This window comes from Nanorana parkeri, unplaced genomic scaffold (assembly GCF_000935625.1).
Source record: "Nanorana parkeri isolate BGI_ZX_2015 unplaced genomic scaffold, ASM93562v1 scaffold994, whole genome shotgun sequence".
Classification (NCBI taxonomy): Eukaryota; Metazoa; Chordata; class Amphibia; order Anura; family Dicroglossidae; genus Nanorana; species Nanorana parkeri.
This window is the reverse complement of record NW_017307262.1, coordinates 286,341-299,420: the sequence shown is the minus strand read 5'-3', so window position 1 is coordinate 299,420 and position 13,080 is coordinate 286,341. Positions and strand designations below refer to the sequence as shown.

Sequence of the window (13,080 nt, the reverse complement as noted above, 5' to 3'; positions counted from 1 at the left end):
TATTGACCCGAATATAAGCCGAGGGTGGGAAATGAGGCAGCTACTGGTAGATAGATACCAATAAAATTACATGAATATTTATTTAAAAGAAAAATAACCTAGCTCTGTAAGTGGAAAAGGGGGTACAGGGCTACATATCATGTACTACGGATCATTTAACCCATTCATATTAGCAGAGGATAATTGTAAATCTATTGTTCAGTGCATTCTATATGTAGTATATAGTACATGTACATATAGAGTGCCTGATCTCCGGAGCAGCAGTGACGCGACGCTCGGCGAGGTAAGTAAGATGACGTGCTGGCGCTGACTCGAGTATAAGCCGAGGGGGGCACTTTTCACCCAAAAAAAATGGGCTGAAAATCTCGGCTTATACTCGAGTATATACGGTACATGCAGAGTGCCGGTGTTCTATCGAAAGCTCCAACTCGTCGAAATCTCCAACTACCTCACTGCCGGGTACTTGCAAGTTGGAGATTTCGACCAGACGGAGTTAGACTGCAAAACACAAAGACTGGTGGAGCTCTGTACAGCCGCATTATAACAATATTCAGCAGGTGGCAAACTCGACGAGTATTCTGAAAACGCCATGCGCGCACCGCAACTGTACAGAGCTCCAGTCTTTCTGAGCACCGGAAGTGAGGTAGTTGGAGATTCCGATGAGTTGGAGCTTTCGATAGGACACCGCCACTTTCGAATGCGCCCGCTGCATTGAACGGGTGACAGTAGCCACTTCTAAATGGCATATTTGGAATTTCTGCTGCTCCAAAATGCACCTTATCTGTAGGTGTGACTGTAGCCTTAAAGATCCCAAAAGTCTTCTGCCATTCATCAGCATCGTCTCATAATACTTTTATTTGCTGTATAAAAACACAATATATAATTACACAACGGCTGCGTAGTTTCAAGTAATACAAAACGACAACATGTTGTTAAACATAAATTATACATAAAAACAAAGCCCTGCCGCTAACACTTTGCGGCTCGTGGTCAGGTGCCTAGAACCCCGCACCTGTCTGTAACAAGCAGAATGAGTACCGCATTCATTAAACAATATGCTTTCCGTAAGGGCGGAGTCACAGATCTCCTTGGTTTTGTTTTACCAATGGACAATCAACATTTGCCTTGTCCCATTCCATGTTGATTGGATTTATGTCTCTGTGCTACCTGTGTGGACCCCAAACATGGCAGCATCCAAATGGTTATAGCTCCGCCCCCCATTCGTATGCTGCCATGTATTGGCATTAGGAAAGGAAAATGACCGATAGGTAAGCATACAATTTTCCGTTTTGTATGCTGCAGCATTAGCAGTACCCTTTTATTTAGAAGCATCGAAATTCAATGATTTCATTGGGATTCCCAAATGCTTTTGGCCATACAGTGTAGATCAGGTGTCCAAAAACATTTGGCTCTATGCTGTAGCTGAGGCTCTGCTTAAATGGTTAATTGCTACCCTGACAGGTTCCCCTTAAATATTTCTGGACTAGGAAGGATTTAGGATTGCCTCACACTTCGGTACCATTATAAAAGCTCATAATAAATATTTTGAAGGTAACGAGTTTTGTGTTCTCATATGATTATTAATGGAACGAAAAAAAGGGATATCACGGGGCTAAATCTGCAGTAGCCAACCAGAAGAAGGAACACGGCCCCACGTGTTAGATTGCAAGCTCCTATTGGTCTGTACAATTCCTTTGCATCTTTATAGTAGTAAGCTTGTTAATTGTACAGCAGTTGTGTCTTATGCCAAAGTCATTTCTTAGTACCACGAACAGTGAACTTTCACCTAGGTCTGCTTTCCAGTCTTGGACGTCACGCGCCGATAGGCCGGCCAAGGCAAAAAAAAAAAAACAATGGTTGTAAAATGTCATCAACTTCTTATCCGGTGTATATATCTGGTGTAATATGGGTTATTTGGTGAGGAGAGGCAAGGCATGAAGGCCAGACAGCTTATAGTATATACCTAGATGACATCATATGAAGAACGGAGTCATTGATACATGGAATATCTGTTACCATTGATCTCTGGTGGAAGATACTTAGTTGGCCCCATAGCATAGCCCCGCGGAAACCAGGCTTTGGGAGTATTTTTCAAGTTCCATAGGATGTAACACTGATCCACGCGTCGATTTGGTGTGCATCTTATACAAATATTTGGAATTGAGAAAACGAAGGCACGTTCGTCAAAAGGCACGGGAGTTAAAGCAATTGGAATAGTGCAAGGAAAAAAATATGAATAATAAAAAGCTTGATGGACCACAGTGATGGTTGTCACTGAAAAGTTAAACCATTTATAGACCACAGGCTGTGATGTCACCCGGAAGGATTATATAGACAGTAGGTTGTGTCTCATTGTTGCCACAGACATTATCTTAGATGGGCAATACAGCTCACGTTCAGTATTTTGTTAGGCTGTGGTGTGCAGGACTCATTCGTCATCTTTGTCCAAGGCTTCCTCGCTGTCGCTGCTCTCCTCTGCTATTCCGGAGTGGAATCCTGCCATGTCTAGTTCCAGGAAGTTGGTCAGGAGTTTGGCCACGGCTTCCACATCACTAAAAACGGAGAGATATAGATATGAAATAGGCGGTGTGACAGACTGAAGCTTCACTGGGGCTGCTGGAGGAGCCTGAGGGCTAGCCTCCTTCCTACTGACTATGGACCTACCGGTAGAACTATGGAGCCCCCCCCCTCAGACCTCTTGGGTTACATGGAACCATTCTCCTAGGTTTATGTGTGGATTGAAAATACTGCATGTTTCCCCATGCATTACATTTAAGTGACCCTATGTTCATTATAGGCAGCAGGCTGTCTGGGAGTGACCATTGTTTGGGATGATCGAGCTCTTATCTAATTAAGGACATTCATTAGGTTTAAAGAGTGTCTGTGCTTAAAGGAATTCCAATGCGGCACCCGGCTGTCTAGGGGAGGGAACTGTTCAACACACTGAACTCTTATCTGATTCTGTGAGGTATAAACTCTGTGTGCTTTCTTCAATAAAGTCAGTTCTTGGTTTTCACTTCCACATTGATGTTGTCTGATGATTGAGGAGTTTAGCTTTCTGTCCTAATACATTGGTTCTGTCCAATAATTAGGCAGGTTTGGTCTGAGGTCACTGGAATTCAGGTTCCAGCGGAGAGGAAGCTGATGTCTGACGGAGGTACCCAGTCGGTGGGGTACCAGGCGGTCCGTCACAGGCGGCACCACCTTGTGTACCTGACAGTTTTGGCACCGTGTCTCTTATTTACCTGCGTCCTCCCAGTACTGCGCTTTGGGTAAGTGCGTGAGATATTCCCGTCAGAAGACGCAACACAATAAGGTAGCCTATCCCAAAGTATCTCACTTTCTCCTCTTGGACGCTGATGTCTCTTATCTCGCTGAGGAGCACCACCGCTGCAGGAGAGATAACAATGTTTTACAACAAGGATGATCCATCTGTGATGCCCACTTCCACCAGCCCCGGAACACAGAACTGGAACCACCTACCTTGTTCCTGGCCTCCTTTACACAACGTCAACAGCTTCCTGTACAAGTTGAATGTTTTTAGGGTGACCTTCCCTTCCCGCTTGTCAAATATGGCTTCCTTGGAAAAAAAAACAATGGAGAAAAACAACTGATGAAGGGGCCAAGTGTAACTAAAAGAGGAACTTTATCAAATGGGAAGCTGCAAGTTCCTAAGTTCCACAAAAGTTAAAAAGTAACTATTCTTGAAGCAAACCCGAAGTTACCTAAAAGTCAGTAAAGTGGTACGGTTATTTCGTTTTGCTCCTAAAGAGACTCTGTTGCCATTCGAACAAAATAAAAAAGTAGCTCCCTTCAAAAGGTGGCCATACACTTTACAATCATCGCAAGACCTTAGTCTTGCGATGGTTGTAAAGTAATTTAAAAAATGTACGATCTGCCCATCTTGGACAGGCAGATCGTACTTGCGATCATCGCAAGCCCGCCCCCCTGAGGGGCAGGCTTCCGACGACTGCAATGCTGAACGGGCAGTGTGCGCGTGCGCACAACGGCCAGTTCGGCATTTGTCTCCCGAGCATCATTCCAACCAGCCGAAAATCGTAAGATTTTCGGCTGGTTTTCTAGCATGCTCCTTAGACAAAAGACGTGCGACCGTACAGAAGAAACGGTCGCACGTCTTCGTTCACACTGCTCGATTCTCGTACGATCGCGGGATTTCCCGCGATTCTCGTACGAGAATCGCGCAGTGTATGGGCACCTAAAAGACTAATACATACCAGTCCAAAAGGCATTGAAGGGAATTTATCAAAACTGGAGCAAACTAAATCTGGAGCAGTTGCACATGGCAACCAATCAGCTTCTCTCTTCAGTTTGTGGAGTTAAGATTTGAAAATGAGAGAGAAGTGTCGATTGGTTGCCATGCACAGCTGCTCCAGTGTTGATAAATTCCCTTCGATGACTCCGATCTTTGCTCACTTCAGGAGCTATGAAGAACCTCCAGTATTTAAAGCGGACCTTTACCCATATCTTTAAAATAACAAAAAAAAACACCTTTAGAAATGTTTAGTAATGACAATCCACAAACAGACACTTCCAGATAATTGCCGGCTTTGTATTCTTTGCATACCTTGTTTCTCTTTTCCTCCCCAGTCTTCTGACAGTGACCATTATTACTAAGGGCAGATTATTAGCTCTCCTTTTAGTTCCTGGATTTCTGGCACATGTGACTAGACATGTGACTAGGTCATGTGACATGCGCATAATTTCTGCCCAGAGGTCTTCTATTTGACGTCCAATGTCCCTCAATGGACTCCAAGAAAAGGATTTACAGTGCATTGAAAAAAATTCTATTTTTAGGTCTACATACACTTTATCTTTAGCAGGCGGCCTAACAAAGGCTGAGATCCTCTGAAATTTGGAATCATTAGGCAACCTGATGTGGAAATCAGACCCACCTGAGAGTCCGCACAGCCCACCTGAGACCCCGCACGGCCACCTGAAAGTCCTCACAGCCCAGCATAGACCCCGCACAGCCCACCTGAGATTCCACACATCTCACCTTAGAACCTGCACAGCCACTTGAGAGCCCGCATAGTCCACCATAGAACTTTAACATTTATATAGTCTTAAAGATACAACCAGCCCTCAAGGTAACCATAATGCTGATGCGGCCTGCAATGAAATTGAGTTTGACACCCCTGATCAAGGATAACATAGCTGAACTGGAAAGTTAGCTGAATTGGAGAATTTTTCCAATTAATTTATTTTGTCCTAGATTGTTCACTTCTCCCGCCTCCTCCAAACTCTTCACCCTTTTGTGAATAACCCTGTGGGTCTTTATGAAACAACAATAAAAACCTAATGGAACTTTGCACTCTTCCCGACACTACTCAGAAGTAAATCAAAATGTTTTGGCTGGAAATCCACTTTGATAGAAATGTGCTTTTAAGCAAAAGTTTGAAGTTTTAATACCAAAACTGACTTACTTCCCAATCTTCTAAATTCTGCATAGCCACAAAGAGACAGCCGGCCACATAGAAGAGCCTCCAACCAAAGGAGTCTAGAGAAAGGGAAAAATGCAAGTATGAGAAATTAAGAGTCATTTCGATAACAAACCAAAACAACATCAGGGCAAAGAAACACATTTGTGATTGGTGGTTTAGTTTAACAGAGACACATTGTAGAACCAATGGGAAACAACCTATAATAAAGTATCTACAATACAGCAGCCACTGTGGAGTGACCATTCATTCATCCTCCTCTGTAGGAATTTCTAATTACTCATCTTCGAAATTGGATATCAAACCGCTCTTGGGCGTAGGATGGGGAGGGCAGGCATAAGTCTGGGCTAGTAAGAGGGAGCTTATTCCAGCCACCCCAGTCCAGACTTTCCTGTAATGTGCACCAACCCAAAGGGAGCAAAAGCCCATTAAGATAATATGATAGTACTCAAGATGGGGTGGAGGCAATATACCATGAGAAAGCAAATGAAGTCATTTCTACATAGTGTGCTATTGTGTGGCAATCCCACTGTAGAATTGGGTGTTATGATCACCTGGGACTCTCAGCCAGATGGGCTGAGACGTTTCAGGAAGCAAAGGATTGTCTGGATTCTGCTTGGGATCCTGGAACTGGGAGGTTTCAAGGTGATTCTGGAGGAAAGATGAGATCCCTAGTCCTGGGTCCAGGCTTTAGCAGTGGCCAGCACTCGATAATTGCACAGGTGTGCACGGCCATTAAGAAAAGGATGCTGGCTAGGGGAATGAGCTCCTGCTGGGAAAGAGGAACAGACCGTGTTCAGGTGTCAGGAGAACGCCCCCAGAAGTCAGAGAGGAGTCAGGTGGTGAGTGTGCTGAAGGCACACTAAGACAGCCAAGGAGGCTGGGAGAGAACTGGTGAGACTAGGAGAGCAGTGAGCCTGAGTGGCCACCAGTACCAGCGTGGGACAGCACTTCAAAGAGGACCAGTGGGTCAGAAGTGCTAAGGTTTAAAGTGGAAGCCAGGAGGCTGCTATTGTGCTGTTTTAAAGCCTTGCACGAATATTATGTTGAACAACCCCTGCGAGGGTATCCAAGATGGATATATGAACTTTGTTGTGAATAAAAAGTGGGCTACCGAGCCCTTAAACTGAAGATATTGCGAGTAGACTGCATTCTTAAGCGCTCACCATATGTGCTAATATCCCCGAACGTCACAATAGTTACAAACGTTCCGTTCTCCGTGTACAGATATGTGTTCGTGCTAACCATAGTTTATTAAGATGCAGCCCGTCTCGGCTGAAGAGCCGATAGCCGACTGCGAAGTCAGCCCAGTTCTCCAGGAAACCAAAACTTAGTTAACTAGAGAAGCCTGGACAAACCTAACTTTAGAGGGCCCTAGAAGACCCTGGAGACTTCTGATGGAATGCCATTGTCCATCTTGAGCAAACAAGCTCCATGTTAAGAAGTAAAGAGAGTAGCACAGTTTTGATGTGGTTTTGATGTTTTGAAGGCTTCTGGAGAACAATACACGTTATACTCATTTGCAGTTTTAGCTTGTTCTGTCACTAGGGTTGTTTAAGAGACAGGTGCACTTTACCAAGACTCTGTCAATGGAGGGAAGCAGGGCAAGCTGCTGCAGTTATGAAGTGCAGACACCTGGAGGTGCTCATATCTGCGGCAGCCTCCCAAACCTTCCTGTAAGGGTGAATGCCGGGCCATGGATAGGATTCCGGATAGCATCAAAGCTTGCCACTAAGCCCCAACTTCACCATTGCTATTGTCACTTCCTGTGCTGTGATGGGCAGCCTCACTGATCAATAGGAATGTTCAGGAGGTAGGAGAGGATGGGTATGTTTTGGCATTGTCACAAGGTGCCAGCACTTTGCCTGTCAAAATGGTTTGAGATTCAGCCATGACAGATAAGTGTGAGAGGCAGCTGCAGGTAGGTGCCCTTCTAGATGCATGCAGCACTTCCTACCCCTTCCTTCCTGTGGCAGAGTTTGTATTCAGAGGGAACTTACCTGTGCTGTAATACGCAGCTGCCAGCCCCACCGAGGAGATTCCTAAAAAACAAATACACGTTATTCCTAAAATGATTCCAGGGATTGCTTAAAGTCCCAATTAAGTCTACCCCTTTTTTTTGTCCTTATAGTCCTTTGCGGCCAGGTGTTACGACTTTCACTTAGAGATGCCTAAGGCTAGGTTGAGATCCGAGCGATCCCGGGACCGCACGATCGCGTGTGCACGGCAGTTGCCCCGCGGCCCCATTGATTTCAATGGGGTTACATCCGTGCGGCCAACGCTGAAAAAAGGTACAAGTACCTTCTTTTGCAACAAAGGATGCGTGGCTTTTTCAGCCACAATCGTGTTCGATTGGACGGGCAGAATTGCAGCGGCAAACCAGTGCGATCCGCCCGGCGCGACTTGGGGTGCCATTAGAAAATAATGGCACCGCCAGCGTGATTGGTTGTGGTGGGCAATCCGTGCGGTTTCGTGAACGATTGCCGCGCGGTCACAGATCGCGCAGGTGTGAACCTAGCCTTAAAGAACATTTTTTTTCTTGGAAGAAATAAATTATTCAGCCCCATCACTCCACTGCTCTATGTTGTTATGGACGGGTCACGGCCACACTCCTCATCGCATGTCCTGATGTACACTTGTAGTGCTGAGAAGGTAGGGGCGTGTCTTAGGAAGACCAGGCAAAGATAGTGGTCACCAGTAAGGATGGGCTCGGGCGTGTTCGCAGCTCCACGTGCCGAGCCCGCCAGGAAGCTGACAGCGCCAATCACAGGTACTGAGATATTTTCCCGGTCCGCTGCTGCAGAGATCGGGAAATGTCTCAGTGCCTGTGATTGGCGCTGCGCGCTGTCAGCTTCCTGGCGGGCTCGGCACGTGGAGCTGCGAACATGCCCGAGCCCATCCTTAGTCACCAGCACTCACTTGCAATGTGCAAAAAGGATAGCACTTTTATTGATATGTCACATGCGTCAAGAAGCCAACGTTTCGGGGCCACACAGGGTCCCTTCATCAGGGCGACATCTTGACGGCCATGTGCAAGCCTTTAGCCAATTAGGGCTTCACAAGGCACATTGCATTGTGGGGTGTTCAGCAGTCGAACAGACCGCCGAACGCCCTTACAGTTCGTGTGTTTGACGAACACACGAACTAGCGATGTTCAAGTCGAACTCACATTCGACTTGAACATGCAGCCCATCCCTAGTCACAAACAGATTTTGAATCTAAGTTCAATCAATCGCATCCATTGAACTCCTGGATGGCAGCTTACATGTTTCCAGGCGACCACTTTCGATTCGTATGTTCGATTCTCAGTTAATCAAAGGCAGTTGAACCTGCCACGTGTGTGACCAGCTCAAGAGTAGCCATCAACCCCTATAGACGAAATGGCTTACTATGATGAAAGCTATACAGGGAGGCTACTCGTGTCTACATCCATCTAACGAAATGGGGGTCAACTCACCAACCAAAAGGGACCAAGAGCGGATGCTGGGGTTCCTCTTCAGGTGTAAACGGGTCCCCGTGTGGCTCTCCACCTGCATATACATGGCTGACTTCTTCCTGGAAGACAAAGGGAAGGAATGACTCCAGAAACCCGGATGGGCTGGCAGCCTTATCTGGGGAGGCTTTTATCTCATCAATATGGAGGGTTGAGTAACACCCACTTCCTGCTTTCTGGTAAACCAGTAACTGGGTGACAGAGGGAAGAGGAAGCAGAAGGAAATAAGGAAGTTTCATTGTAGTAGAAGCTCCAGTGTGTCGCATTGCTAAATGTTTTGCAACTGAAGAAATACTCTAGAGCACATGTGCCAAACTCAAGGCACTGGGGCCGAATCCGGCCCACCAGGTCGTATCCTAGACTTCTACTTTCAGATCTCGGTATTAAGTTATTACTAAAACCAGTGATAATGGAATGCAGAGGAAATTATGATAAAGATTAGATACATTTATATAGTCTTACAGATACCTTTGAGGGCAACCATAATGTTGATGCGGCCCATGATTAAATTGATTTTGACACCCCTGCTCTAGAAGAATGTAGCTAATCAATTCATGGGGAAGCGATGACATCACTGACGCACACGTGAGCCATTGTGTTGTCCTTGGTTGGTAGAAAATGCGTGGGACATCTAGAACACTCCTAGCCCGTTCTTTTCTAACTATATTCATTCATCTGACAAGATGGCTGCCCTGGTTATGTCACTAGATCATTATATGTAAACCCTTAAAGCTGAACTCCGAGCACACCAACTCTTATCTAAAAATACTCCTCAATAAAAACAAATGACATAATTCCACTTTGTGTGGACCGCATGCCTTTGCAAACCCAGATGTTACTGTGACAAAGTAGCAGTGACATCATCACTGTGCTGTACATAGCTTGTGCAGAGAGCAGAGGTGTGGGAGGGACCCAGCAGGCTTCATCCACTATAGGAAATTATAGGATGGACGGAGACAAGACCAGTCGCCCCGCACAAGGAGAGAGAGCAGCAGTGACCTGTCTTTATTACAGGAGGAGGCGGAGACAAGACCAGTCGCCCCGCACAAGGAGAGAGAGCAGCAGTGACCTGTCTTTATTACAGGAGGAGGCGGGGACAAGACCAGTCTCCTTGCAGCCACTTCCTGTCTACATGCACTCCAGCGATGTAATGTGTGTTAAAAACAGCCATCTATAGCCTCTATTGCAAGCCAGCGTGACAATGCGAGAGCACAATTGGTTGACAAGAATAGAGGGTTGTCACCCTATAACAGGAAGTGCCTGAAGAAGGGTTTTACGTGTAGTACATACAGAGCCATAAATATGCTTTACAGTAAATCCATAAAGAGCATGTCAAGGCTAAACTTTGTTTTCTTCGGGAAAGGGTTACGACTCCTGTTTGTTCTGCTGTCCGGGAGAGATTCCCCTTTACTTCCTGTCATTCTGACAACATTTCACCAGACAGGAAGTGAGTGGAAGCCACCAACAGTGACACAGACAGAAACTAAGGCTACATGTGGAACTATACAATTTTAGCCCTCTGTGCTCCTGGGCCCCCTAGCAGTTGCATGGTGTTATATGCATACATATATATGCCCTCCCATATGTAATCACCATTATGCAGGGGGCATTGTATGGCTGACAACGGTGCGCCCTGCGGCTGTACAATGTAGAAGCAAGATGTCACCTGCACACTGCAGAGGTTGCTCAAACAAATGTCTTTTATTGAAGCATATTGTCACAGTGATAGCAACGTTTTGGGGCCGTGCAGGGTCCCCTTTATCACGCTCAGCATACCATACTGAGGTCATACTAAGCCTGACGAATGGGCCCCGAAACGTCGCTATCACCGTGGCAATATGTGCCAATAAAAGATGTGCAGGTGTGGTGCGGTGTACAGGTGACATCTTGCTTCTCCATTGATCTCAGCTGCACCGTCCGCAGTCATTTCAGCACCCATCCCTAAGGGGTTTCCGGTAAGGGGTGCGGTAGTATACTCTTTGGACTGCAGCCATACAAAGACGCCTGTATAGGGCTGCCATACCACAGAACCACTAGCCAATAAAAACGACTTTACCCGGCTGCGGCTCCCAACCCTACTTTCCAGAGAAGTGCCCCCGTACAGGACGCAAAGTCCAGGAAATCAACACATCGAAAAGCCAGGAATCGCAACTGCAACAGAAAATGTTTCCATCATGAGCGCAGAATGCAAGACGCAGGAAGAATTCCAGCCAGCCAGATGTGCGGGGCTGACAAAGGAAATAGAGATCTGTGCAAGCGTTCCCCTCCCTTGCCGGGGTCAGGGCAGTGCTGGGGGCAGAAAAGCAGACCCCCTCAGTGCCTCAGCGGTCACACAGCCCCCCCCCCGGTGCCTTCAGAAAGCTACACAGACGCAGGTCTGCAGCACTCACCTGCTTGTCTTCACCTCCAGCAACTTCCCCAGCCACACTGAACCGCCTGAGGCATGCTGGGAGACTGGAGGAAACACCCTGGCTTCACCCGGCTGCTCCCCTCCAGTGCCTGCATCCCACACCAGGGGGCGCTGTCTACCTTCCCTTGCCATGACAATGAATGTAGCAACTTCTTTGCAAAGAAAAATGTTGTAGCCAACCTCAAAGGACCTCAATGCTGCACCTCAGGAGTTGTTGTATACGATCAATCAGTGCTGGCCATACACTGTGCTGGCCATACACTGTGCTGGCCATACACAATGCTGGCCATACACAATGCTTGGTGCCTTCAGAAAGCTACACAGACGCAGGTCTGCAGCACTCACCTGCTTGTCTTCACCTCCAGCAACTTCCCCAGCCACACTGAACCGCCTGAGGCATGCTGGGAGACTGGAGGAAACACCCTGGCTTCACCCGGCTGCTCCCCTCCAGTGCCTGCATCCCACACCAGGGGGCGCTGTCTACCTTCCCTTGCCATGACAATGAATGTAGCAACTTCTTTGCAAAGAAAAATGTTGTAGCCAACCTCAAAGGACCTCAATGCTGCACCTCAGGAGTTGTTGTATACGATCAATCAGTGCTGGCCATACACTGTGCTGGCCATACACTGTGCTGGCCATACACAATGCTGGCCATACACAATGCTGGCCATACACAATGCTGGCCATACACAATGCTGGCCATACAAGCGACTGACCAGATTGATGCAATGAATGCGATTCCTATCAATTCGGGACTGTTGGCTTCCTGGATCTGTTCGGTAACTTCTGCAGTCAGGCAATTTTCAATCACAAAATTGACCAATCAGCAAGCGTTCCTATCAGAACCAAGGAACAGTCCAAACTTTGCAGCTTCCTGGATCTGTTCAGCAGTTTTTGCGATCAACCAGCTTTGGACTGCCAAAAATTACCGACCGAATCAACGCAACCAATCAGCAACAGTTTGTACGAAAACTGGGGAACGATCAATACTTTTGTGTTCCCGGAGGAATGCTTAGAAACAAAGTAAGGGTTCTGTTCACCACCTATGCATGTGTTAATTGCACGGTTCATAACATACGTTACCGTGCAATGCACCTACCATGCATTAACAGCGTGGGAGGTGCGTTGCATTGCCATTTGTTTGAATGGCATCCCAAAATGCACCTCCCAAAAATGTGACCGTGTCACAACGCCCTCTACCACAATACCGTGCGTTGTGCGGTTGAAAAAAAAGTAGTGCACACTTTTTTTCAACTGCAACGAATGGACTTTTGGTACCCTGCTGTGCGCTCAAGTGCATTGTGGGTGGGAGGTGCGTTTCGGGTGCCATTCAAATGAATGGCAATGCAAAGTACCTCCCACGCTGTTAATGCATGGTAGGTGAGTTGCACAGTAGCGTATGTTATGAACACACGGTAGGTGCATTGTGCAGAACTGTGCGATTAACGCACGCATGTGGTGTGAACAAGCCCTGACTAAGGTAAGATTCACACCTGCACTACACCCGGGACACGCATCCTGCACAATGCAGGCAGCGATTCCCGCACGGCCCCATTGATTGAAACGGGGTAACATCCGTGCTGCAATCGCAAAGAAAAGGTACAAGTTCCTTTTTTTGCGATATACAACGCGCGGCTGTTTTAGTGTGCGGAATCGTGGCGGGAAACAGCGCGACTGGGGTGCCATTACAAAATAATGGCACCCAAAGCGCAATCGGT

General features: G+C 46.9%; 1 protein-coding gene across 1 annotated transcript; it reads right to left on the bottom strand.

The window, feature by feature from the left end:
- Positions 1-2,424: 2,424 nt before the first annotated feature.
- CUNH17orf62 (chromosome unknown C17orf62 homolog) lies at positions 2,425-11,769 on the bottom strand. Its single transcript, XM_018566976.1, has 7 exons — positions 11,707-11,769; positions 8,917-9,016; positions 7,460-7,501; positions 5,445-5,518; positions 3,484-3,580; positions 3,246-3,390; positions 2,425-2,552 (listed from the first exon to the last, which is right to left on the bottom strand). Exons 2-7 carry the CDS (start codon positions 8,999-9,001, stop codon positions 2,429-2,431), a joined length of 567 nt encoding a protein of 188 aa, XP_018422478.1. The 5' UTR covers positions 9,002-9,016; positions 11,707-11,769; the 3' UTR covers positions 2,425-2,428.
- Between the last annotated feature and the right edge of the window lie 1,311 nt (positions 11,770-13,080).